Raw genomic sequence first — 27,965 nt, forward strand, 5'->3', positions numbered from 1 at the left:
GGAAATCACCTCAGTGGTATCTCTACAACGAAGCTATTGTGACTTGGAATATTTGAAGACATGGCACCTACCGCAATGGTGCGACAAATTGAATCATCATGAATTCATCGACGAATCGTGTGTTTGGATTTACATATAGTTACTAAACTCGATTTGGGCCAAAGCGGCCATTTAAAAAACAAATTATGAATATAGTTACACACATAAAGAAAAGGGAAGAGAGAAAAAGAAAGAACAAAGGCCGGCATCAATAAATTGCCCTCAAACAGCGTAGCAAATCAATGGTTTTCGTCACCAAACAATATCCGACTCAAAAGATCTATTTCGCCCGTTCCCGTCTATAAGACTTACGTCTCCCAACAGCATCACTATCAAACGAAAGTACAGACTCCCAGGCCGACTCCACATTGGATGGTCTCACGTTCCTTGAATCATCATCCACATGTTCCTGGCCACGCTCGAACTTTGGGAATTCCAGGACACACCATGCAACATATCCCTTGAGATCAGTAATGGTTTTCAATATAGGTTCAACCTCTTCAAGTCCAGGACCCAAATCGGATACACCCTCATTGACAAGGACCCCTGTCAACTTGGCAGCGTTTCTTAATTGGAGATCTAGGCCCTCGATATTGTCCAATAATGAACGATAGGCCTTCACAATCTCCTTTGTGATCCTTTGGCCGCGTAGCGTCATGTATTTTTCGCCATCACGCCGATCATCCATGATGAGATTGGCATTCCAGCCTGGTGGAAGGTTCAGCTTGTCTTGAAGGTCGTGCGGGATCTGATTTGTGAGGTATTCGAGAAACCCAATAATATTATCTGATGTGAAATCGCCGATTTTCCTTGCGCGAATGAATAAGTTTTTGAGTGACGCATTGATTTTTACGAATTGCTCATGGGCATTTTTCATGTAGTTGGCTGTCAGATCGCCTATGGGTCTTCCATAATGAGGTAGCGCTTTCGCAATCTCGAACCTTTCCGTTAATTTGTCCAGGTAAGATGGTTCCCCGAGGATTTCAATAGACGATGTGAATGCTTTGTACGTGCCGTAGTCCCGCCCGACCTTTTGTGCCAAAGTATCGATGGTTCTTAAACGTGCCCGTTGGGTAGACTTACATGGAAAAATCGAACAAGTCACAGCTTTGGGTACAGTTGCAATGCTACTGCTGATATTATATGCGGCCCCAGCAGGGTCCAAGAAGATATGGCGCGGGCAAGGGACGAAAAACTTGGTGACCAACGTAGTATTGTGTAGCAGCCAAATGAGAATACCAAACACGAATAGATAACTACCAATCCTTCTGGTACGATATTCCTTTGGATCGTAGAGAGCTTCTCTGCGCAATTTTGGACCCGCCTTATCCTTCCGGGAGGGCTTGGCCTGCCCATTAGAAAGGCCATGTTGAGAGCTATTGAATTATTTGATAGTCAGTATAATGACTTTGTTTCAGTAAGATATGACTAGAACTCACAGTAGTTCCTGGTTTTTCTGTGCCTTCGGTTCAATTCCTATGGATTCGAGGAGGCCTTTTTCGTGTTCGTTCAAGGCCGGTACCGGTACTTGTGCTTTCATGTCCTCATGGGGTTTCATGTTCTCATGGGGTGCCTTTTGTTGCTCAAGACGTTCGATATAAGGGGTTTGCGCACTACTGTTTCTTCTAGCTGCTGTCTTTTCCTGCTTAGGGTGTTCGATATGAGGTCGCCTTGCACTGCTTGTTCTTTTCTGTGCCTTTTGAGGCTTGATATGTTCGATATAAGGACTCCCCTCACTAGTCACCTTTACCTGTGCCTTCCCGCCATTTGTCTCGGCCCTCCTGGAAGAAGAACCGGTGTTTTTCAACCCCAACCCTTGACCCGAAGCTCTGGGGGGTTTGTGATGCGCTTTATTGGTTTCTGTCTCTGGTACAGCACTGATATGCGCATTGTTAGTTGTATTAGTATTTGGCGACTTTTTACTTAAAATATGGCCAAGCCCAATCGTTTTGTAAAGTTCGTCAAGCTTCTCTGCCGTACGTGTAAATTCGGCATCGCTATCCCATGCATCAATTTTCTTCCAATCCGGACTCTGATAATCTGAGGGGGCGGGGTCGGGCCTTGGTTTATCGAGGGCATTTGGTCCCTGAAGCAGATTATTCCTCTTGTAAAACTCATCGAGGTCCGCCGCTGTCTTTGCGAATCCGGCATCGTCATCCTCCGATACGCTTGCCCAATCCCCTCTCGATGTCTTCGCGGGGTTAGGGGGAAATAATGTACCCTCACCATTAGGGTATAGAACCTTTTCGAGCTCCTTGTAGAATTCGTCGAGGTTCGCTGCTGCCTTTATGAATTCGGCATCGTCATCATCCGATCCGGGACGTCCTGGGTACTGAGGGTGGGGCTTTGAATCAAAACTCCTGGGTATTTCCTGACCGGACGGTACAGCAGATTCCGGCTCTTCATCATCCGGCTCCCCATCATCGTAGCTTGCCCCTGTATCACTGCGTGTACTGTCATAGTAATCGTTTTCTTCCAATCTTGTATTGACTCTCTCAGCCGGAGCTGCCTCGTAACGCCCAGCTGATATCCCCATAGTTCTGCGAGCTTGTGGTATATTATTTTGTTCGCGTAGGGATGGCGCTACCTGTGGATTTGCTTGCTTTAAATGCTTGTTTGCACTAAATGAGTCCACGAACTTAAGGTAAGTTATATCGTCATCTTCATTAAAACTATGAGAGTCGTCATCCGTGTACGCAGAAACGTCGGGATCGTCTCTTGTTGTAAAGGTCACATTTCTGTGCGTGGGCTGCGCGCGATTTATGCCCCTCATGGCCGATCGATTGGGCGGCCCCACTCGTTCGTGTCTGGAACTCATGGTGTCTGTTAATAAGCTGGTCAGTTTGTACTTGCGGTCTAGGGTGTGCTTCGCAGAATTAGAAAAGGACAGAAGATCTTGCAACAAGGCTATTAGAGCTCTTAAGGATGATGACTTCTTTATGTGAAGTTATCAATGTTCTTTGTTCTCCGCTGACAGGATGTCTTTGTTGCATTCTTAATTGCTCGGCCATTGCCAAGAGAATATATGGGGATTTTTCTTTGACGCTTCACAGAAACGGGTAAGTGATTTCGATTTTGATTTTTCTCATTCGTTGACACATAAATCATTACCAAGGCCGGACTTAACACCGCTACCCTAATTAGACACCCGAGTGAGGATCCATGATCCAAAATACCACGCAGGATAATCAGCCAATCAAACAAGCAGAATTACGGGGACTAAATAATCCCAATTTCTGTAATATTATTTGTTTTATGGAGTGTAAACAAGTTTATAGAGGATAATTAAAAATGGTCTTCGTTTAGTTGGACACTGAAAGTTTACCATAGAAACAGTTGTATTATCTTTGCATACGGGAAACAAAAGAAAAAATCGAATCAATGAACACATTTAGTTGATATATGCATACGTACCCAGAGTGGTTATATCATCTCTCTAAGCACACTATTATGTAATGAGCAAAATAATACAGCTAAAAAGAATTGTGCGGGAGCGCTTAATTGCTACTTACTCGTAGTTACGGCATTCCTCTCCCTGCTCTAATAGCTTTTGCAACTTCACTTTGGGCAGTATTATCGGCGCTTCAATAAATCAGTATGCAGCACAACCATTGAAAGCTAAGGTATTCTGCTATTCGATGTACTCACTATCGTTTGTAAAGCTTTCTTGTAGGTTCTTTGTCGCTCCCAGTTTCATTATAGCTCTTCAAGTCACTCAACGACTTTGCCCAAGCGTTCCATCTTTTCCACTCGGTCGTTTGTGGGACAAAAAATGGACCCTTGTACTCATCCAGTACCCAAAACCTTTGGAGCCAGTGAGCTACAATTAAGTCCACCATCATTGGATTTGAGCCTCCAAAGAAGAACCCGCCTTCCTTAGGCTCCCTCATAGCTTTCGAAAAAGTGAGTAGAGTGTCCAAGTACTCCTTTCTCTTCTCTTCCAGCCCAGGTAGGTCAGTGGCTGGCAAGAATTGGAGGTAGCGATGGAATGCCGGGACCATCCTGGTAGACACGAAGTCGCTCCAAAGCCTTGAGTATGCTCGATCATACGCATCAACTGGGAGCAACTTTTGATGATCCGGATAGGCATCCTCAATGAACTCACAGATGACGCTGGATTTATAGAGGGCTTTTCCATCGTGCTCGAGTGTTGGAACGAAGCCTCGGGGATTGATTTTCATCAACGAGTCTTGCTTGTTGTATACGTATGGGTTGACTTCAACCCATTTGTAGGGAACTTTCTTCTCTTCTAGGACAAGCCAAACACGTTGAACTGGAAGGTATGAGTGAATTGCTGAAAACAATGTGTAACGTGAGTGGGAAGGAGCTGAACAAACCAAAAGGACAGAACCAACTCCCATAAAGGGTAAGGTCCTGGTCTTCTTGATGACGGTCTACGACTGTACATGTCTTTGCGGCACCAGTAGCAACTGGATGAACGTACAGTATCTTCCAACGCAATCTAAGATAGCGGGATAACTTCAGCTTCTGCAACGGAATATTACATGTAATACTTAAGAAGTCAGATATGTAATACAATGACGCACCACTAAGTAGTACACGCCACGGTCAATCTAACTTCACTAAGAAGATCTGTACTGATCTGACCAATCAAGGTCGGTTATTACAAGGATGACGTTAGGAAGCTTGTGATCCGTACTGATGAGAATTCTTGTTTGTACATGTATGTATGTTCATCACGTGCATCCAACTCTAGATCTGCTTTAAGCTTAAAGGATCATGCATCTAAAATGACTAGGTCGCATAAAATCCGTACAATAATTTCCTGCGTAGGGCACACCTTTAAAACAACGCTCCCGCAATAAAAAGTCCGCCTTGTACGCCTGACCATGAGCTTTCAAACCAGAAAAAAAAACCTCCCCGTACATGTATGCCATTTAAGGCAGAAATAAGAAGGGAACCGAAAGAGAATAGAGAGAAAAACAAGAAATCCAAAATACCCCACAGAAGATGGCATACAATCTTCTCTTTTGTTGCGATCGGATCACCCGCGCCTATAATGCTAGTGTGCATAAAACCCAATAAAGGAAATAAAAAAAGAGAAAATGGTGAATACATGAAACCAGAAATGGTATAGAGACGACAAAAATCACCAGAACTTATAAATGCTCCATCAGTCTATCAACTTTCTCTACCTGTTCGTCGATGTTCCCTCTGTTGGTAAGGATAACAACACTGACCAACGCCGCGTACGCTTCTCGGATGGCACAAGCAACACATGTCTTGTTGATATCCGCTGTAATGGCAGGTAGTCCCCAAAATGCACACCAAGCTCTTGCAAATACCTCATTATCGGTCACCCCATATGCTTCCACAACAAGTACTCCCTCAACCCCCATATTACTCTCGCTCTCTTCATCATCCAGCGACGATTCATTATCACCTCCCGAAGAACCCCAGTTTTGTATGTCTACCAGCGTATCTACTCTCGCCGTTCGGTATCGGTATTCACAGAATAACACATGTGGGCCACTTTGGCATGGGTATGCGGCTATGAACGGAGTATCGTATCGTAACGACACCTTCCACGATCTAGCGCGATGATCAACCGTTATTGCAAAGGTTATTGATGCATCGAATATGACGATAGGCTTCTTTTCCACCTCACCATTCTCTCCGTGACCGATGGCGTGTATTCCTTTTGGATTACATGCCGCTGGCGAGAAGTTAAGACGTTCTATCCTGATTGAATCAACTGCATCTTCCTCATGTGCTTCTAGAAGGATAAAATCATCCACGAGGTATGTTGAATGATGTCCTCCAAGAGGATCACTATTGTGAGCCATAGCACGGACATCACTTGGTGTGATACGGTTACCCCGTGGGGGTGCCTGGTTGATAACGGCCATTTCAGAGCGATCAAGATCAGCGGATGCTGCACATGGACCAACCCAACCAGCTATTTGAGATACCCCAAAGGCAGCTCCAAGGACTTTCCCAACTATGGATTCCCATGACCAATATGTATGCCCTCGGTACTGCATACCAATATTTGGTGTTGTTGGTGAGAGGTTATGGAAATCCTCCGGTACGTCAGGATCGCAGTCTGTGAGTGCATTCATCAAAACCCATGACATTGATTTTCCGGGTAGAAGCAGCCCTGTAAACCATGACATGCAATTGTTGCTTTTATCCTCGAGAAGTTCTTCGGGGTTATCCTCTTCGGAAAGTGTATATTCAACTTCGTGCATATTCGGCCATCTATCATTTAAATGTTAATATCCAGTGCTTTCTCTTTATCTCCTAGTCAAGGGAGAGTAATAAATGAAATAAAAGATAGGTAGAGAAGACAAGTTGAAGTAGGTAAGAACCCGAACATCTTTTTCAAACTATGAGGCTGGATTCCCATCATGATAAAGAAGCAATGTTGTTCAACTTACTTGAGCGTCCAGGCAAAATTACGTAATGCCTCAATTTGATTTTTCTTGTTTGGAAATTTGAACGAAATGTTCGACTTTTGGCGCTTGCCGTTGGGACCTTTGACAGTCTTGGGAGGTTCTACCTCAACATTCTCAAGCCATCGTTGCGCCAATATCAAATCCCATCTGATCTTCTCCGGCATATCCGCTAATGGTTTCAACGCCATGCTAGTTTTATCCCTCGCATTAATTCTTAGGTACAGTTCTACTGATAGGAGGAGCTGATGAAAGAAGCTATTCGCCACACCAGGTGTTGGGTCTGAGAGGAATCGAGCAATTGTCTGGTTTTCAATCAAAGAAAAGTCCACCCAACTCGGGCGACACAAAGCAGCGACAAGATCCGAAATCTGGGTGTCGAGCGAGAATTGGGTATGTGGGTGTTCATATTTGCGTGTATCATGCAGCAGATTCTCGTAGAGATGGTGATGAAGCTCATAAGGGTCCTCTTCAACACCATTCTCTTGGAGCCTTCGTAATCGATCGAGGACATAGAGCATGGTTAGCTTTCGAACCTTCCCCCGAGCCGCCACCTCCGAGCCTCTAAAAGTACTCCCGAAACTAGCAACATAATACGACAATGTCACAGTTCCTGGGTAAATTCCAAATGCATGCCCCATAGCTGGGCGCTCTAAGGCATCAGTCTGTTTTCCCTCTGGGCTTGAACTCATATCACAGAAAGAGTCACTCTGAAAAGCAGCAGTATCTGATTCTTCATCCCATTGATCCCCGGCGAATGCAAATAGATGAAAATGTCCCCTGGGGCCGTTTGTAATCTCTCGAAGCTCGCCTTGAAACGTAGGCGCACCTTCACTGATAAAAACCTTGGCTTCGTTTGGGGTGAGCCCGGTTTGATAAGTTGTAGGCGGCCATCTTTTGGTGGGTGGTTTTAAGGGTCCGGGGGGAGCAGGAAGAGCTAATGGCGAGAAAACAGGAGAAGAGAGAGATGTTGATGAGTGAGATGAATGGGAGGGCGTGGGTGCCTCCTTGGAAGGGAGCACAATAAGATTCCCCCCCTCTTGCTCAATTCTAAACCTTTGACTCTTCTGTCGGGACAACGAATATTGAGACAAATCACTTGAGCGGGAAGTTGATGGGTGATGTGAATGGGGGTGGTGCGAATACCCACTGGAATAAGGTGTTAAGGATTGGGAACTTGTGTATGATGGATGCTGCTGGAGTGATTGAGGATGAGGTATATGTGACTCGTAATTTGGGTATGTGATTTGGTGTTGGGGAGGATAGGCTTGAGGATGTGCATTATGTGAATTTGGGTATGAAGAATGAGGGGCGTATTCGTATTGGTGGGGCGGGATTCCTTGAACAGGCGGGGGAGCACTATGGTAATGACCGTTCGGATAAGAATGGTGCTCTATTGCTTGATGCTCTACGGAATGACCATATATTCGTGGATCGTACGGACCATAGTCCGTGACGGGCAGAGTACCAACGGAAGAATACTCATATTCTTGATCTCGGGGGTCCTACAAAAAGCGGTTGCGCCCGTTTAGAACTTGTCCAAATCACGCCGGCTGGCGGACAACTTTGTGGAAATGATAACAGGGACAAAAACTAATATAACAACGGCCCTTTCGAGAGGAAACAAAGCTGGAAACAAAGCTGGAAGGAAAGCCAGAAAGCATACCCCTATATGTCTTATACCAGATCCCCTACTCCGCGTAGAGTACGAGCGGGGCTGGTCGGTGATGTCCGGAGGAGCGCCAGGAGCATGGGCGCGATACCTTGTCGAAGATGTTGACGACGCGGAGGGTTTCATATCAAAAGAGAGAGAAAGGTCCTATTCTCCTTCTCGGCGTTCTTTAGCTGGTGCTACTGTTAATGTAGGAACGCTGTTAGCCCAGGTTGCGTAGACATAGCAGATATGGTGTGGTGGTTGGGAAATAGCAGTGACGATTCGCTTCAAAAATCGACCCCGAAGCGCTGGGGCGCAGAGAAAAAAAGAGGAGCAAATCGGGAATCGGACTTCGACCAGGGAAAACAGGGCATGAGGGTAAATACTTGAATAATATATATTCAAGATCCAATAAATTCTCAAGCTTCACGGGTTAACAGCCAGGTTGGACCTGGCCGATAAGGCTGGTGCGTATAGAAGATGACGAAAGCAATTACTTGCCTGCTGGATAAAACCGCGATACCTGCAACCCACCACTGACAACACAGTCGACTACAATAAAGGAAGCTTCGAGAAGTTGCTGCTTTCTTTACTGATTGTGAAGGGAGGTGGTGATAACTAGGACTCTCGACCAAGCCAGCCAACAGACACAAATAAACAAAAAACAAATACAGGTGTTGAACAGCGAAGAGGAGTTTCCAAGAAGACAGATGTTGCTGGTTCGTCCACAGCTCGTTGGTTCACTTATTTTCCCGCTCTCTCCACTCGACAACACTGCAGTATGTAAGGTGTCTTTTGGATGCTCTTTAATGCCTCTTCCCGTCAAACCACGGCTCAAAATTACGACAAATCACGTCGCAAAAAAGCCAGCTGCCAACTCGCGCGTCTGCGATACCCAGAAAACTGACCGTCGCTGCCAAAGAATGAAATAGCAAGGTGGTGGTGACACGGTAGCGAGTGTTCGACGAGAATTAACGCACAAAACGGGATGCCCTTTGGGATGATGTCTTGCTATGGATTTGCGCAGCTGGCGAAATGAGCTGGTATGTGGGATATATGTGCTTCTCAGAAGCGGACAGTTACCTAGGACCCCTCGTCTCCTGGAATGCCGTGATGTACCTACAGAATGCCACGGCCTATTATATCTACGTAGATCAAACCGGGCCTACGGGGGGTTTGGAGTTGACCCAGGACCGTAAAAGCTAGACAGGACGCTACTGTACGTGCAAAGTGATCACTGACGATGGTGATATTCGATTGGGTGGGGCCTCTCAAGGCTGGCTAAGCCGACGAGCGGGGGAGATGTCTCGGAGGATCCAACTAACGTGTATCAAGCAACTGTTCGAACTACATGGTTACCCTATGTAGTACCTACATGTAGGTACTGTAGGGTAGAACACAGTAAAACATTTAAAATAGGTACTAATACTCTAGCTAGAGTATACTCCGCAACTATGTACCTGATTGCTTATGCACTGTCTTTTCAACAAAAAAATGGCAATCCAATACGCAAAGAAGAAAGCAAAAAGATAGGATAACCCAAGTAATTATTCCGATGCACTAGATCAACGGGGACTAAGTTTGTAAATAATTCGTTGAAAACATGTCACGCTCTCTTGGGTCTGTTCTGACTTTTGAATATCTGATTAGACATCACTGCATCTGCAGTTGCTCATCAGCAGGCATCACTTCGATTCTTCGTTCTTTACCCTGCAGAAAACCTCTGGATGTATGTACCTACATGTACTTCAAGATCTATAATCCGACATCGGTGAGCCCCCCACGTCGTTTTAGCTGTCCATGTCAATCGGCCTTAGAATCCAAAGAAGAGAAGCACGAGAAAAAGTATTTGTACTTTGTGATTGGTATTTATATAAGTCCCTTCGAATTGACTGTCTCGCTAGGCAGCAGAATGAGGCTGTCGCTCATCGTTATGCCACATGGGACGAACTGCCGTGCAGCTGTCACAGTGCCTAATGTATGATGCAGCAGTGCCATTCTGTAGTAACGATCTAATTAGCTAACTCATTGGACTTGCTTGGCGTGGGACCTGATATCAATTAATTGATGCTTTCGAATTCTTCAGGTACTTACAATAAACTAGATTTCTATGACAACATGCAACCTGGACATGCAGGATCTTGCGGAGCCGCGAGTACCGGTCGAGGAATTAATTTTGTGAAACGCTAATGGCCCCCAAAATGCAAGCCAGAAATTTGGTCACCCCGACTCTTCTCAAGCTGTGAACAAAAAATGTTTCCCCGCATTGTTTCAAGGTGGATTTCCGATTGTTATTGCTTGTTTCCGTGGAACCATCCCGAGAGTCTGGAGCACTGCACAGTCCGTCTCCCTTTGCGTGTGTGTGTGCGCCGCGGTGGATCATCCTACGGAATCGCACTTGTCAAGTTCCCACATCCTGCATTTCATCCCACGCTCAATCACATCATAATCGCGGGGTTTAAAGGGAGCGCCATAGCACATGATGATATGCATTCGAGGGGTATCCAAATCTTCCTAGAATATCACCGGCGGGGCCCCGTTGTACACAGCCTCGGCCGGAAAAATCAAAAACGTATGATTCAAACAGTCGACGTACGTACATACTGTAGTTATGCAAGTTAATTAATAGATACAGATATGCACGGTTCATTGTCTAAAGAGAGATTTCTTATAAGTTGACGCTTCGAAAAGAGAATCGATGATATCTGGAGATGCGAGGTATATCTATAGAGTACATATACGAATTCAACCACATAATGGAACCAGCACTAGTTATTTCTGCCAATACATTCTGAGCTCGCAGTAGATTTACTTCCTATCAAAACTCTATGGTTTAAATTTTTAAGAGATATGTATCTCCCGCTCGAGCTCACGGTACGTATATCTACAATCATTATGACCTTGGGCACTGTCTGCCTGCATGGAAAGAAACAAAGAAGGGAGGAAACCTACTATATAGGTTGACCTAATTCTAGAAGCCGGTACCCGAGCCCAGTCTCTAAACAGATTAGACTCATGACATTACGGAGTTTCTCACGGAGAATATACTAAAGGCGATCCAGCTCAATATACATGTGCAGCTGGCTACCCGCATATAAGGGGTCAATGCAATGTTTTGTAAATGAATGAATCCCGTACCCTCCCGCATAACATATACATGTACTTATATTTGATCGACAAGGTTCCTGCTTCGTGGCCCTGTGCTGATAATATATAATGGCACCCCAGAAATATCGATAGATAAAGCCTCGCAGTACTGTTGCGGCCACATCGCAGCTTGGGGGTTTCCCTAGATATGATACATCTAGACCGATTAAGCTCATAGTCTCCTTTAACTATTAAATTGCTAACTTAACAACTTTGGATGCCATGGATATATTCTAGGTCTGACAGATCAAGAAAAATATTATCTTCATCAGAAACCACTCGCCCTCAGGTGCCAGGTCATACATGCAGTTAGGGCACATTAGCGTTAATTAAACGACTACATGTAGCCTATTAGACATCCAAAATATGAACTAATGAATATTTATTAGAAGTAAGCAACAGTTATAAAGCGTATCCGTATCTTCTTTGGTTGCCGAAGTAGTAGTCAACATGTTATATAGGCATGAATGAGAACAATTTTCATTATCATGTATGTACGTACATGTACTCAGTAACTAACTTACTAACGTTTGTGGACGCGACCAATATTGCATACCATACAAAAATACGCCAAGCTCATGATTTTTAGTGTATGCAATAGTGGCCCAGTTCAAAAACGCCAGGAAGATACGAGCAGAGACTCATGTAGATACATGTAACGTGTTTCACCGGGAAAGCAACCGAACCTCACAAAATAAGGTTGTGGGCACCAAAACACAATATATGAAGGCACATATACTTGCCAGATTTTTTTCTGTGTCCAGCTGCTTCTTCCTCATCCGGAAATATGGGAGTGCTACGAAGCAACGGCCCTAAAACTTCGTGAATTTGATAGATATTTGGTGAGATAAAGTCGTTGCGACTCTTCCGTATCAGGAAGAATAGGTTCGCTGGACACAGAAAAAAATCCGGCAAGAGGGTTCAGTGTGTCCTTTCCGAATCCTGGAGTTACTTTATAATGAATATAAACCAAAATTTGGTAAAGTCGATAAAGCTTACACTCCCTAACCCAGTCAATGACCTCTCTGAAACAATACTCTCGCTAGATAGAGGTAAATCATGTCAAAAATATTTAGGAGACATCTAAATAACACCTCTGGCTACTTGGTTCTGTAATTGTATATAAATTCGGCTTTCTTCACCAACTTTGGATCATCCCGTTGTCACTCTTGATTGCTTTCCCGGTGACGATCGCTTTCCGGTGAAACACGTTATATGTATCTGTATCTCAACAACAGATCTTGTCACCAATCTTTCACCAATCAAGCATCACTTTGTGAGCCAGTGCAACGTGCACTACATTACTCGTATTTCTCTGACGTTTGTGGACGCGACTGATATTGCATGCCATACAAAAATACGCCAAGCTCATGATTTTGGGTGTATGCAATAATGGCCCAGTTCAAAAACGTCAGAGAAATACTAGTATTATGGGTTTCCACAAGTAAGCGTACATTCACGTTGCAACCAAAATTTGTATGGGAATGCAACTTCAAAAGCGTATTTCTCCACAACCACAAGGAGATGGAGCAAAGGAATCTTAGATATGGATTCTCCGGTAGTGATAGTATCTACAGCTAAAATGTCAGTTCGAGAGGGCGAATTTGAAATTTTGATGTTGTTAGGTGGTTTGTATGGTTACCACCTCAATGTTCGCTTACTTGTGGAAACCCGCAATACATATATATACTCGTGCATGTATCACATACTCAATTTAAGTACTGAGCAGCCTGAGAAATTAATTGACCCCAATATAGGGCTTTAGGTGTATTTGAAACATTACGTCTTTAGATGTACGTAATGTCGAATTTATGTATCTGTGAATCGAGTTGCAATCATTTAATCGTGATATCGTTGTTTGATATCACTCCTTATCTACTGCCCTTCTTTCAGGCATATATATATCTTGGCGAGAGAAAAGGTTCGAAAGATAGAACATTCACCTAAGTCTTCGGCTAGGCATCGTTGCTACATGTACCAGTGTTGGATCACAATGTCAACAATGCCATGTGCATCCAGTCTCAACCTGCGTGTGCATGCTCCCTCCGAGCTAGATGTTTCAGATTCTTCATCGTTGCCTCATTTTGATGTTTATCACTATCGATTGAGATGGACCCATCGTTGAGACTCCGCAAACGGTCATGAGTTGACACTCTTGGTCCTAGCCTCTTCCTCCCCTCCCCCGCGCAAGAGATGCCAATGCCAATGGCAGGGGTTTTTAACCTACGTAGTTAAAGGAATCTTCAAGACAACATAATCAATGACCTCTATCTAATCACATCTCTGGATGGGATGAGCTGTCTCGGTCGTATATCAGGCACCCTAGAGATATTCAAAAAACTGTTATCCAACTATACCCGATTTGATTCTACAAAAAAGATTAGCCTAGAATACAGAAGAAGCCCATTACAGGTGTGTACATATGGTTCTAGAAAGCGGGGGAGCTGGGTCGGGAATGCAACCAATGGGGAGCATGAGAAATGTGGAACTGAATCATAAGGGATCACTCACAGTCCGGCAAGATCCATATATACACTTCCTCGAGCTAGATTTTGACAAATCATAAAACCCAGAGCCGGAAGGACTAAGTGAGCCCCTAATCACGCACTCGATCCCTTTCGTGTTGTGTACTTGTATGTAGCAGATAGAACCAGAAAATGCAATTACATCAATTTGTATGGCGGAGCAGCGCCACTCCATACAAACAACCCCCGCTTCGTCACTTGCATTTTCTAGTTCTTATTGCTGAGCACGAGGATAAGTATATGCTCAATTCCATACGAATGCACTGATCAACATCAGTGCTTTTGTTCTCGGGTGTGCAGGGTGATCTTGCCGCTCTTTGCTGTCACACATAATACACTGTCATTGGAGTTAGCATCACTCTTAGACAAAGTTAGCTATTCGTGATGGTTTGATTAGCTTACATGGGCGGCCCTGATATATCGATGGCGCATGTTGACGTTGTTTCAAGGCCTAAAGATCACCATTAATAGTGCCGAGATCTAGATAAGATCACTTGAAATTCGGTTGTTGCGACATTGTTGAAAAGAGGTTTGCAATAGTCCCGCTAGGTCGATGTCAACGGGATGATGTCAAGTGCCGACCCCCGGGTTTGGTTTGCAATTTGGACCCTTGACATAAGACCTTATTATGTAACCTCCTCGAGCCCATGCGGAATTCGGGACCCTGACGACTCGGAGTGCGCACCGATGAACCAGATCAGAAAACCATATCCACGAGCTTTACGAATCAATAACATTTTGGGAATGGCGTTCAGTGTTTACTAGCTACGGATGACCCATGCTCAGCTCATGCATGGCGCTCGCCTGTGAGATATGTACCAATGGCCGCCAACTTAGGTAACCGAGATACCCAGCGACCGGTTATCTATAATTATGAGATACATGTATGCGTAGGTACATTCGCAAGGGTGGAGATAGAGTTCAAGCTGCAGATTAAAACTCCAGCCTTGCCTCCCTCTTTGCGAGTGAGCTCTGGTCGTTCACCATACAGCCTTTTCCCTCCCGAAAACAGAGTCGGGACCTCTGGCAACTATTCAACACCAATCGTTTCCTGCTGATACGTGCGTGACACCTAGGGTTACAACACGAAAGCTAGCTGAGCTATACAAGTTCCAGAGGCGCACAAATCCCTTCCGAAATGGCAGAAGTAGCAAGAGGCGATGAGTCTGCGGACGCCCAGCTCGAGAAAATGGGCTACAAATCTGAATTACCAAGAAACCTTAGCATGATGTCAATTCTTGGACTGTATGGTTTCCCTCCATTGTGTGTGCCTCCATTCAAACTTACAAATTATATCTCTACAGGTCTTTCGCAATTATGGGTTCGTTTAAGCCAATTCCTAGGGAGATGAGTTTTAAAAATGCTATAAGGATCGGATTGTACTGATGCCGACGTTGCCCAAGGGCCCTTTCTTGGATATAGCTGTACCATTTGTATGTTTGTTTTTGACGTGGGTTATCATCACGTTTGGCTAACCATTCTACACGTATAATAGGGTATAAGTACTACAATGTATATAACGCTCATAGATGGCCAATCAGTAACTATAATATGGGGCTGGTGTTTCGTATCTCTAATTTCGCTCGCAATCGCCGCTTCTCTTGCCGAAATTTGTTCAGTATTTCCTACAGCTGGAGGAGTCTATTACTGGTCTGCGATGCTTGCAACTAAAGAATGGGCACCAATTGCATCCTGGATCACAGGATGGCTTACGCTAGTTGGGAACTGGATGGTTACGACCAGCATCAACTTCTCGGGAGCACAGTTGATATTAAGCGCCATCTCGTTGTGGAGAGAGGACTGGGCGCCGAATGCATGGCAGACAATTTTAATGTTTTGGTGTATGATTTTGCTATGAGGGTTATCATTACCAGATCGAATGAAGATGTGACTGACTTATTTAGGTGTTACGCTAATATGTGCATCCGTCAATATATTCGCCTCAAAACATCTGGATTTCATCAATAGGATATGTATCTATTGGACAGGAGCCGGCGTTATAATCATTCTAGTCACTCTGCTCTCAATGGCTGAAACGAAGAGGAGTGGGGCGTACGTCTTTGGTCATTTTGACGCTTCGCAGAGCGGCTGGCCTGATGGCTGGGCGTTCTTTGTAGGTCTACTACAAGCTGCATATACATTGACTGGATATGGAATGGTGGCATCTATGTGTGAAGAGGTTCAGCAACCTCATCGCGAAGTTCCTAAAGCAATGGTTTTATCAGTCGCTGCTGCAGGTATTACTGGTGTTATTTATCTCATCCCAATACTATTTGTTTTGCCCGATGTAGCAGTCCTTTTGGGCGTCAAGAACGGACAACCAATCGGGTTATTATTCAAACTTATTACTAGGAGCCCAGGTGGAGGGTTTGGCCTATTACTTCTGAGTAAGTCGCGCAATTATCTACGGTGTCAAGGCTTGGCCATGTGCTAAAGGAGTTCGGATTCAAGTTCTTGGGATTTTGTTTTTCGCCGGGATTGGAGCCTTTACCGTTGCAAGTAGATGCACTTATGCGTTTGCTAGAGGTGAGAAATTGAATTCTAGGTGACTTTTGATAATCGATTGACTTATCTTTTTCTTATACAGATGGTGCTATCCCTGGATCAAGATTGTGAGTACAGATACGTATTAGTCAGAAGGACTATCAAAACCAATCATACTAATACATATGATGGTAGATGGCGCCGAGTGAGCCGAAGATACGGAATACCTTTAATGGGGCTGATTCTTTCGACCACTGTGTGCTCCTTGCTAGGGTTGATATATTTTGGAAGGTATGTGTGTCCAAAACCATTCTTTCTTTGGATGTATTCTAACGAAAAAAAAAAAAAAAAAAAAAAAGCTCGGCCGCATTCAATTCCTTTACCGGAGTGGCCACGATATGTCTAAGTACCTCCTATGGTCTACCCATCTTGGTTTCTGTACTTCGTGGAAGAAAACTCGTCAAAAACGCACCTTTCTCCCTTGGAAAGTTTGGAATGACTATCAACCTGCTCTCGATTATATGGATTTTACTTGCGTATGTTCCCGGGTAATGATTTTTTGGTAAGGATCTAGATTGACATGTGTTCCAGTATTGTGTTATTTTGTATGCCTATTGCAATACCGGTGACAGCACCTGGAATGAGTAAGTTTCTCTTTGTCCATTCTTTTATATTCCTGGTTATCATAACATAAAATTAATGTCCGGACCTCATTAGATTATGCATCGGTTGTATTTGCGGGTTTTACGGTAGTCTCTGCAGCATGGTATTTCATCCGCGGTAGAAAAGAATTCAAGGGGCCTCCGATAGAAGGGGACGTCATTGAGATGAAATGAACATGAGGACTTTTGATTTATATTATATTACGATAGCTAGTAGATATCAACTACATACATACATATAACCCTTTAATACTGAGCACGTACATACAGTGTATATCTAGAGTACATGTATTTTACCTCCATACAGTACCTGTATACGTATATACGATGTAAGTATATGTATCTTTGACTAGAAGTATATATAGCTACTTAAAAGGGCGATTTTTACCCCGATTATAACACGAATATTCGCGCGTTCATTAAATGGTCGAGGTTTTTAATGGGGATTTAGTCGCAATGACATCCAACCATTTAATGAACGTACGCACGATTAGACAAACTCAATTATTATATTCATAAGATGATATGTGGTACATGTAAGTCAGTCACAGGTAGCCTATCAGTGGTATCGATAAGCTCAGCTACAGTATATATTTTCTGGATCAATATTGGTGAATAGTCAAATCAGCTAAGGCGCTGATGTAAATGGTAAGATCTATAAGTCTCGTGCCCATACTCTACTATACTATGCGAGAGGTTATCACACAAACAAGCAACAGGGTTGGTGAACGAGTGATGGCTGAGGGATAGCTGTGGACGGGTGATGGTTGATGAAGGAGGGACAGATGTGGACGGGTGGGTTGATGGGCAGGGACGAACAGGTGCTCCCAAACTAAACGCAAACCCGTTTAGACCTCTGTTATCTACTACATTTCTCAGTTTACTACTTGCTAACGCCACTTTCTTTTTTACTACCGTGTCCGCTAAATCACCCTTGTCTAGATAGGACGACTCATCTGTTTCTCTGTGGGAATGATCCCCGATATTTGCAGTGATTTCGATTGGCCAATAAGCGCGCATTCGCCATTGACCCAGAAAGGACTATCCTCTAGCGCTATCTAGATAGCATGATAGATCCCGGAATGGGGAGCTTAAGTGAGGCATCAAAACTACCTACATACTCTAATATGCCTTGACATAACGTGATGCACAGATCATCTTCCGCCGCTATGGGAACATAGACCGCGGTTCAAGATGAGGATGCTCGCGGTGCATTTATATCCCCGTGCATAATAAAGATCGAACAAGATAACGTCTCCTGCCTTCCTCCGCGGGTCTAGAACCACTTATATCAAAGCTGATAAAGGCTTAAGGTATATTTTACATGACGCATGTTAAAGAGGAAACCTCTTATCAGCTACGGCGAGTATTCCTGATAGTTTCTATATAGCTCTACAACTGATCTGTTTCGACTGCTGTCAGGTTCAAAGGCGATCTTGTAGTGCCATCCCTCATTGTATCATGATATCCGGCAGTTGAAAGTGCATTTGGTGCTTGCTTTTGAAGTATTTCGCCCCCATCTAGGATTGAGTACATAGCCGTTGCAATGCAATTGTTGCTGAAGGCTCATTGACCTCAGTACGCATGGCTAATATCGTGGCATACTGACAGAATTCAATGGCATTTATTTTGCCAACGCTCAAGTTTCATGTTTAATAGTCCCAATCGAGCTTACTAGCCACAATCTTGCTGCTAATAATCATTTTCCTGAAGCACATATATGTAGGTTGGTGATCCGGCGAAGCAAGCGACGTTGAGGGGTTACGGTGCACAGCCCTGCAGTAGAGCCAGTATCTCTTGCTGCTAGATCAACAAGCCACTTAAAGAACGCCTCACTTGTATAACGCTTTGTTTTTCGCGCCCACTACGCCAATGTATTTACTGCGCAGTGAAAGACAACGGTCCTGCGCACTTGTTTGAGGTGTTAGAAGAAAAAGATATTTTCCTCTCCAGGAGTTAATGAAGGTACGGAGGAGGACAATTTGACGACTTGGAAAAGCAAGCTGTGGATGTGTTGAAAATTGAACCTGAACCATGACGATGGACGCGAGGCTCAGGCGGGAGTTCGGGGGGAATCGCGACGCAACCCAGCCGTGAATCTACCTATTCGATGAAGGATAGGCAGGCGGTAGTATTCCTATGTACCGCTCTATCAAGGGTGGGTAAAGATATATATCTGTATCGTATGGAAAAGAAGAGAGAAAAAAAAGGTTTGATAGTTGTGTGTGTGTGTCGACTATATTTCTCTCTCAGAGGCCAGGGGGATTTGCAACTCTGCAGGATTCGCTCGTTCTTCTCCGGACATCTATTCCAATCACGGCGACTTCATCGAGTCTGGATAATTGTCGAATCAGGGCGAGCACACCCGCTCTTAACTACTACAAAGAAACGTAGTAAGTAAATACATAGCAGCACACCAACAATCTCACTCGTCTCTTTACAGCTGCGGTGCTAGTCCCGGTCCTTACCCAGGGAGAAAAAAGAGTAACTGCTGTCGACGTCCGTTCAACCACCCTACGGTAATTTACCGACAACATCCTGACAGACTCCACCGTACATACATACCACCATACATACTCCCTTGACTGTCATCGACGTCTATTACACGCCCTTCGACACACCCACACCCACAACTTCACAACCTATTCATCTACCTACACAACCCCCGCCCACACTGTACCAACCCATTTACACGTTTCCACGTTCATTCCATACACCAAACAAAGACGTCACGGCATCTCCAGGACCCTCTCCATCCATTCATTCATCTTCCTCCAGGTCCCTAGCTCCCCCCCCCCAAAAAAAAATAAGGAACCGAAAAGTGTTTATCCCGCAGTGCCGTTCATTCTGGAATTTCCACAGCCCGTAATACCCTGCCGATCGAAAATTTCTCCAGGGCAACGCTGAAGTTCTGCCTTCTACCTAACCTTCAAACACCTCGTTCAACTAGGATCCCCGGAAAGCTCTGTTAAACTCAGTAGTAAGCTCTACTTCACTTACCCCTTACTTTTCGCAGTTGGTTTGTGTTTTCAGGTGAGGGGCTAGCTGCTTCAACGGTGGCAGTGGTCAAGGATGGCAAAACAACGAGAAATTGGGGCGCTGCCGTTAATTATGAACAGATGGATTGGTGGATCATATACTAAAAGCTTGCGACAGATCTTTATACCGTTTCCATCATCAGAAAACAGCACTTAAAGACATCACTAAACGAGCTATCGGGTGGGCGATGAATGAGGAGGAATTGAACAGTAGCAGCCCTTCCGACTCCTCTTTAACGAACCCGTCCTCCCTGTCCTCGCCTACCTTCGACCGTTCCAAACTTCCCTCAGAACAACTTTGGACGACAGCCAACTTTTCACAAGGCCTAACACCGCCTCCAGACTTTACAGAACCACGTGATAATTCACAACCATTTCAACAATCGGGTGGCTTTGGGGGGGATTTCGAACGATCAACTATTTTTTCCCTTGGATATCAACAGCCCCTTACACCTTCATCTATCTCTGTGATATCGGATTCTTCAGATCTGGATTCAAGGTCTAAAAAAGGGTCGTCATTGGAGTCTTTCGCAACGGAGGCTATTCTAGGTCCAGGGGGTGATGTAGAGATGAGCGGGGACTTTTCAGGCGGTACCCAAGCACGAAGTAGTATTCAAAATTCCCGGAAATCTCCGATAAAGCTCGAATCAGCGTTGGATATGAATGGAGAGGGTCGAGGTTCCGACCAATTCGACGTTGACCAGTTTTTCAACTTTGACGAAGCAGCGCTTTCTGTACCTGATCCAGTAGCCCAACAGTCATCCTCATTTCCAGCACCCATATCACTTCATAATATTGACAGCCCACAGCAACAACATATGCCGTTAAGCCCTGTGCCGTTTGGCGGCAATCACTTTGGACAAAATTTCATGGAAGATGATTCCAACAACACAAATATGCATATGGCTGGGAATCGTCGGAAAAGAAGTCAGGATCAGATTTTTGATGATAGTTTCTTTGAAATGTCAGACGATGGGAATAATGCACAAACTATAAAATCGACACACACAACTGCTGTTAGTTCACCGACGTATTATGAGGCGCATTCGCCCGATGATTCAAGAAATGGGCAAAGGTTTACTACGCCACCAAATCCTTCAACGCCCTGGGATCAGTATTCGTTTAATGCGTCACAACAAGCCAGGCCAATTGCCGGTTCCTCCCGAATTAACCAGAAACGACCTTCGTCAATAGCTTCTCAATCCAGGTCATGTGCTGTGCCACCACAACCACAACCACCATCTCATCCAGCTACAGGAGTCCATTTTCCAATGCATCTCCCGTCGACTCTGAGTGTGGACCAGATACCAACCAAATCCAGGGTTGAGACACAGATTCCAGTCAAAATTCATCTCTTCCCTTTCCCAGCTGGGGTTACCAAACTTCACTTACCGAGACACACCATTTCAAAACCGAAGTTATATGCCAAGCCACCAGTCACAAAGTCTCCTGACATGTTGGAATTGCACGCGAATCTCGTCTGCTCTAGCGCCATGCGGAATCATGATTGGCTTGCAAGTGCTTTGGCACGTGCACGTGGAGAAGATGTTCTGCCCGGTTACAGAAAAGATCCCTCTCAAAGAATGGAAATGACCGAAGGATCCAGTGGAGATGATTCAGATGACGCACCTCGTAGTGAAAACTCGAACTCGGACAAGACAAGTCCGCTAAGTGGAGGAGAGGTCAAGATTTGCCTTGGCTGCATGTCAAGAGAAAGAAAACGGGCTGCAAGGAAAAAAGCGAAAAAGATCAAGGAAGAGGATGAATGGAAAGAGGATGAAGCAAAAAGAGCAGTTGTTTTCAATAACACGGAGGTCCGAGAATGGATGCCTATATCGAAATCTCAGTACCACTCAAGTTTGGCACCTGGAAATCTCGAAGGTGGAATGATGGTTGAACTTCACATGAGGCTTGCCTGCTATTGTAGACACCAAGGCGAGAAAGAAGGGTTTAGGTTTGTAGCCCTATGAAACCGGTAATATACAGAATTGAGGATGTTCTAATATTATGTCTAGAGTTATCTTCACGATCAAGAATCATTTGGACGAAGTCATCGCTCAACAGATTACAAGCTCTATCCTCATCACAGATGATCACAAATCCAACTCGACTCTTTCTACAATGCCTGCTGGATCTCAAGATATAAAGATTATTGGAGCGGCTTCACAACAGGGCGTATACTCTACACTCCATCCGAACTCCAACCAGTTCGCACCTCGGCATGACGGAGAACAAGGAATGTTTTCTCAGACGACTTCGCCAGTTGCTCAAGCCCCTCAATATTCTAACCCAGTCCGCTTCGGTTCTCCGTTTAATCGGAACGGGGGGCCGTTGTCTCCCCAATCTGCAGTATCTCAACAGTCTCCTCAGTTTGGCCCATCGCCTGGAGCTCCTCATACCAAGAAGAGAAGGATAAACTCTGTGAATAAAGTACCAGCAAACCTAGCTATGACTAAACTCGACAACCCTAACCCTTCGTTTCAGGGATCACATACTGTGCCCTCCCAGCATCAGTTTATGGCGGGTGCTTATGATATGAATAATTTTGGACAAGGAGGTCCTCTAGCAATCCAGTTCCAAGAGCCTTCAACTCCTTCAGAAACGAATGAATCTCGAAGGTTTTCATTTGATGGCACATCAGGCGATTTCAGGCCCCAGATTGAGCAGTCACAGTTCACCTCTCCTCGATCTGCTTATGCCAGTGCTGTGACCAGCCCATCTCCCCGCAGCTCCTTTGTATCCCAGCAAGCTCAACAGCATGCTGTTCTAAGACAGATGCCCTCTGATTCCATGCAAAGGCATGATCGAGATGGTTCTCTAATACCAGAGATTGGCCGACTAATTCCAGGAGAAGGAACTACTCGGGGCGGAATCGAAGTCACAGTTCTAGGCAAGGGATTCGTCAACGGACTTACAGTCTTGTTTGGAGACATCCCCGCAGCTCAGAATATCTGCTACAGCAGTTCAACCCTTATCTGCTTATTACCTCCCAGATCGAGTGCTGGGCCAGTAGTAGTTACGTTACAGGGTCTTCCGCTCTCAAAGGCACCCAGTCACTACCCTCTTTTCACATATGTTGATGACACCGAAAAGTCACTGATGGAACTAGCATTACAAATTGTGGGTATTAAAATGCATGGAAGTTTAGCAAATGCCCAAGATATCGCGAGGAGCATTATCGAGAACCGAACAGGTACTTTTGGGCAGGGCACCTCCCAGGCCTCCGACAACGGTGGTGGAAATGGTTCTCGCCAACACTCCGTCCGACGTCTTGCAGCAGAATTCGGGCAGTTTGAATTTGAACCAACCCTGTTGAGATGCTTGGATACGATAGACCTTGACGATAGTCCGCACCCTGCCCGTCTTAATCTCCGAAATAAGGCTGGTCAGACGATGCTTCATCTTGCCTGTATCTTAGGGATGCAAAGATTTGTTGCAGCACTTCTGGCAAGGGGCGCGTTCTCTGATGTACGCGACAAGAACGGGTACACGCCGATGCATTTCGCGGCGTTACACAACAAACCCGAAATAGTTAAACGACTTCTTCTTAATAAAGCAGATGCCAGCATTCAGACGAAGACTGGGAAGACAGCTCAAGATTTAGCACTTATGGTGGCGCAGCAGACATTTGACCAGGCGCCTTCAAAACGCCATAGTCGCACTAGCTCCGAAACGTCTGATCAGCACTTTGGTCGTAGGAGTCGAGCAAATAGTGCAGCTTCTATGCGTTCGTTATGGGGCTCGGTGGATCCAATGAGTCATGGGCGCCCGAAGCCTATGGGAATTGATGATTTCTACGCTACAAGTGACGAAGCAGTTAGCGTTGACACTGATGACGAAGGGGCGGGTGATATCTGGGAGAATTCGCGAAGAAATAGTCTTCGAGATATCGCAGCTGCAACAGCTGCAATGGCGAATGTTTCTGTAAAGGACAAGCTTACACTTGAAGCAGCTCAAGCTTCTCCAGGATCTACCCCCGCATCACCAACAGAGATCGCCCCGTCACCTTCGGCAATGATGGCAGCTTGGAAGGAGAACTTTGCAGTGAGCCTTCAAAATTTCCAGAATCATTGGAATCTTCCAGCTATGCCTACCGCCGCCGGGTTCCAACAGAACCTCCTTCAGAATCTCAACCCGTGGTCCGCCGCAAACCCGAATCCAACCCAGCAAGACATGAAAGATGGAGATTACAAGTGGTGGGAACTCTTCAGCAATCCTCAAGCACCACCTGCTTATGACGAACTTTTCCCTTGGCCTGGACAACCTTCAAACTCGGCCGGTGATATCGTCTTGATGAGAGGAGCAGATGCGGACGATGCAAAAGTAGTGGAACCAACAATTATCGAACGCGCTGAAAGTCCCTTATCCGCATCTTCAAGTGCAACTTCGCTTGATATGGGCGAGTTGCAACGAAGAATCGCAAAGGGTGGTAGAGATATCACCAAAGCACAGCAGGATGAGTACCGCGCACATGCTCGCAAGATGAAGAAGATTAGCAATGATAGACGGTTATATTTTTTCTGGGTAAGCAGAATCCTCTTGTTCTCTCCGATGATATAAACTATTCCGCCTTTGGACTTCGACTAACAAAGTCTCTAGCTGCCTGTCTTAATCCTCATCATGATGGCCATGGCGACAAGTTGGGGACCCCGGATATGGTCCACCTCAAAGATCGTATTTTCTTTCGCCCGGGACGCAATCCAAGACCCATCAAGCGTCAGTGATCGGTTAGGTGCAATCATAGTGAATGCAGTCGGCGGTGAGCTAGAAGCAGTGTAGTTTGTTTATATTGTTGACTTGTTCTTTGCAATTTGGTTCCTTATGTTGGATGTTATTGATCCCTTCAGATTTCTTTATTGAGCTAATTCCTTTGAATCTCCCCATCTAAAAAGCTGTTTTATTTCTTTGCTCGTTTATTATAGCTTGCTTCGTTATTGCCTTGTGTTTATTGTCTTCAGCGCACTTGTTTTCAGCGCAATTCTTTCTGTCAGCGTGATAGATCGCGTCGACGTCTCCTTTAAATGTTTCTCTATTATAACATTGGTGGATTCCTTTTTTGTTGTATTTTCGTTGGTAAAGAGTTCGAGTTAGGAGGCGTTTTAGTGTTTTTTTTTGGGTATTCGTTTGTTTCTTGCATGTAGTTGAGGATGGCTTACATGCTAAGATACACTGGGCCTTTGTAATAGCCATAATGATGACGAATGTTTGGTTTCCCTCGGTTTTTCCTCGCTCTTATATGTAATCTAAGGTATCATTACTTTTTAAGATTTGAACTGCAGTCTCAGCTCTCAATACAACCAGCAGACCTTATTAAATGAGTATATGTGGCTGAGGATAAACCCAAGCTGGAGTCGTCCCTTCAGTTCAATAGTGAATGGGTCAAGAAAACCAACAAAAGAGCACCGGCTCCTTATCCATTTGAGACCCCTGTGATTGGTCGAGAACTCTCCACCCGGCATTGTCCAAGAAATTTCTGTATCCCTCCAAAAGTTAAAAGATGTCTCAGGAGTCGGTTCTTATTCGGGTATAATAATTGTGCCTTGATTGGTTGCTAATGAAATCCCCTAACCCACGAGTCTACCCCCGCAGGAAAGTCACCATTTTCGATCCAGTGCATTAAAACCCAGCAACGATTTTGCCGAAGAAAACCCATTGCTTAAGTGCATATCAAGTTGATGATAAAGATGCGGATAAAGGGGAGGCCCGAATCCGAATATCCACGGTTCCGCCCGGGGTTGGGAACGTTAGGAAAAACTTGAATTTAATGGCTATATAGCCGCTTGCCGTTTCGAGTGATCATGCGTGACCCCAACAATGATTCCAAACCCTAGCATGGGCCTTGATCGACTAAATAAATCATAGAGGAGAGTAACTCTATGAGTACAGTTAAACGTATAGTTTGTTTAGTCTTCTTTTCTCCAAGTTATTTAAGATATTTGTTACTACTGTAGGGCATCCCATACGTGGAGCTGCCGTATATTGTTAGAAGTACAGAATTGCCGAATCGAACGCACAGCACCTACATATAATTCGTGGATAATTGATAGTTCTAGTTCTTTAAATTGAGGGTTGATAGGTAAAATACCTTGATAATCTGAAGGCCAGCCTTTAAGCGATTCACCGAAACTTTGCCCCAAACTTCTCCTATGTAGCCCAGTTGACCCATGGCCTAATTCACTCGGGAATAGGGTTTATAGAGTAACAAGTCGGTTTATAAATACTAATCTCGGCCTCTAAACCCAGGGTCGATAATATGACGTATTCCCTATGTTGTGATTGGAAAAATACGAGCCCTAAAGGCCATTTTACATAGCGCTGTAGTCTCTTTATCACACCATAGCTATCCGGTGGCTGCCCTAAATAATAAACATATCAGTATCGCCTCTGTGTTGGGATTGCTCTTCAGCAAAGGGCTGGGGGGGCGGACTAATTTATGTTCCCTGACCTCTAGTTCTGATAAAAAAATTCAACAAACAATAGCCGTAGTTACTATCTCTTTCCCAATACATCGACAGAAACAGAAACCTTAGGTGCGCACGTGCCGTCTGATCTCAGCTGTCAACGGTCAGCCCTAACTGAAATGTTTGACTATTCTTCCCAGGTTCTTTGAGTGACAGCGGCCCGAGCCCAGGTGCAAGCTGTCAAAAAAAAAAACAAGTTGGTTGTGATTGAAATACAGCGACGGTAAGGTCAAAATAGGAAGTTTGGTTATATCGTAGATGAAGCAATGTCTCCTATTCCCTCCTGTATTCAGTTTACACCACCCTCGAGTGATCCTTCGAATAATCAAGACCAAATCCACAGCGGTCGGGATATTTGGATATAACTTTAGAAGTTTTACCCCTTTGGTGGCTGATACCAAAGCTTCTATGGTAGTATATGCAATACTCCAATCAAGATAAATGCCGCAGAAACGATACCATAGAATTTTTCAAATACTTTGCCTGAAGGAAAGTTAACATCTCGGGACAAAAGACTGGGAGATACTAGGACAGGTCTGGTTTTTATACTACGTATGCAGCAGAAACGAAGAAAAATACTTCGGGACCATTCAATTATTTTTTTGAAAGCAAGAACCAAGTCAGTTTCCCATTGGAACAGGTTGTTTAATTTATTGTGCAGGTTGAAGCTTGGGATAGGTATGTATTATGAGTCTAAATATCTATGCTAGAAGGGTTTAAGAATGCTAAGATACTAACGGTTACTCCCGAGGACTTGGCTTTGAGGCTCAAGTGTACGCGAATGTGTCTTACCTGCGCTATCATGGTGTCATGGGCATGCACTATGATCGTAGCAGGGGTCGGACCGGTGTCAATATCGTCTTAAACATCGAATACACGTGGTGACGGGGCTCAGTGGTAAGACTTCTTTGGTAAAATTCCACCGGCATCTATTTAGAGCTCTAGATGGCATGAAATATTTGACAAATGCAAGTCTTCCCATGACCGGGTTTATCTCGAGATGAACGTGTGTTTCTGCAGGGAAACATTAGGACTATTCTACAGTTGTATCCGAATGGTCTGTTACGAAGAAAGCTTTCGACTTCAACACGTTATCTGGGGCCGGCAGAGAGACGCCGGAAAAACATCGTACCAACACGAGATGGCATACCACTCTCCGAATCACTAGTACCGGTATTAGGGCCCTTATTACCAGTAAGCGAAAGAAACGGAATAATCGCACTGGGCGATTTCACATGATAAAATACTCAAACAGGGTGTTTGAGGGCTCAGGAGAAATAATATCCCTGGTCGCGCTTGTATGAAAATCCGATCCGATCCGAGAAAATCCACACACCTGGTTGCGCGCTGCGACAAACCTGACTCGAACTTCTTTGGGATAGACCCCACAACGTTTAATTTTGAGCCCCATTGCGCCGGTTGATCTGATATCGTGTTTAGTTGGAATGAGAATCATGTACTGCTTACACGTATGTAGTTAGTCGGTTCGGGATATAATATATATTGTATTAATGCACAGGCAGTTGACTTTACCAGCTT

At 44.7% G+C, this 27,965-nt stretch overlaps 5 protein-coding genes across 5 annotated transcripts; 2 read left to right on the top strand and 3 right to left on the bottom strand.

Annotated features, from left to right (window-relative positions):
* Positions 1 to 319: 319 nt before the first annotated feature.
* On the bottom strand, positions 320 to 2,857 carry LAJ45_06495 (uncharacterized protein; the record flags this gene model as incomplete). Its single annotated transcript, XM_046116059.1, has 2 exons — positions 320 to 1,415; positions 1,479 to 2,575. 2 exons carry the CDS (start codon positions 2,573 to 2,575, stop codon positions 320 to 322), a joined length of 2,193 nt encoding a protein of 730 aa, XP_045970720.1.
* Positions 2,858 to 5,149: 2,292 nt separating this feature from the next.
* LAJ45_06496 (uncharacterized protein) lies at positions 5,150 to 8,253 on the bottom strand (the record flags this gene model as incomplete). Its single annotated transcript, XM_046116060.1, has 4 exons — positions 5,150 to 5,158; positions 5,241 to 6,261; positions 6,441 to 7,960; positions 8,122 to 8,253. The coding sequence occupies 4 exons, from the start codon at positions 8,251 to 8,253 to the stop codon at positions 5,150 to 5,152; spliced, it is 2,682 nt and encodes an 893-aa protein (XP_045970721.1).
* Positions 8,254 to 9,762: 1,509 nt separating this feature from the next.
* LAJ45_06497 (uncharacterized protein) lies at positions 9,763 to 10,590 on the bottom strand (the record flags this gene model as incomplete). The annotated part of the gene is made up of 6 exons (XM_046116061.1): positions 9,763 to 9,771; positions 9,851 to 9,903; positions 9,965 to 10,001; positions 10,061 to 10,108; positions 10,204 to 10,209; positions 10,498 to 10,590. 6 exons carry the CDS (start codon positions 10,588 to 10,590, stop codon positions 9,763 to 9,765), a joined length of 246 nt encoding a protein of 81 aa, XP_045970722.1.
* A 4,012-nt stretch (positions 10,591 to 14,602) lies between these two features.
* LAJ45_06498 (uncharacterized protein) lies at positions 14,603 to 17,101 on the top strand (the record flags this gene model as incomplete). Its single annotated transcript, XM_046116062.1, has 13 exons — positions 14,603 to 14,618; positions 14,794 to 14,842; positions 14,892 to 15,026; positions 15,086 to 15,102; positions 15,204 to 15,214; positions 15,277 to 15,622; positions 15,686 to 16,168; positions 16,233 to 16,307; positions 16,369 to 16,393; positions 16,461 to 16,556; positions 16,625 to 16,801; positions 16,857 to 16,909; positions 16,983 to 17,101. The coding sequence occupies 13 exons, from the start codon at positions 14,603 to 14,605 to the stop codon at positions 17,099 to 17,101; spliced, it is 1,602 nt and encodes a 533-aa protein (XP_045970723.1).
* A 3,052-nt stretch (positions 17,102 to 20,153) lies between these two features.
* Positions 20,154 to 24,744, top strand: LAJ45_06499 (uncharacterized protein; the record flags this gene model as incomplete). Its single annotated transcript, XM_046116063.1, has 3 exons — positions 20,154 to 21,919; positions 21,981 to 24,489; positions 24,565 to 24,744. 3 exons carry the CDS (start codon positions 20,154 to 20,156, stop codon positions 24,742 to 24,744), a joined length of 4,455 nt encoding a protein of 1,484 aa, XP_045970724.1.
* Positions 24,745 to 27,965: the final 3,221 nt, after the last annotated feature.

This window comes from Morchella importuna (assembly GCF_003444635.1).
Source record: "Morchella importuna strain M04M26 chromosome Unknown Morimp01GS019, whole genome shotgun sequence".
Lineage (NCBI taxonomy): Eukaryota > Fungi > Ascomycota > Pezizomycetes > Pezizales > Morchellaceae > Morchella > Morchella importuna.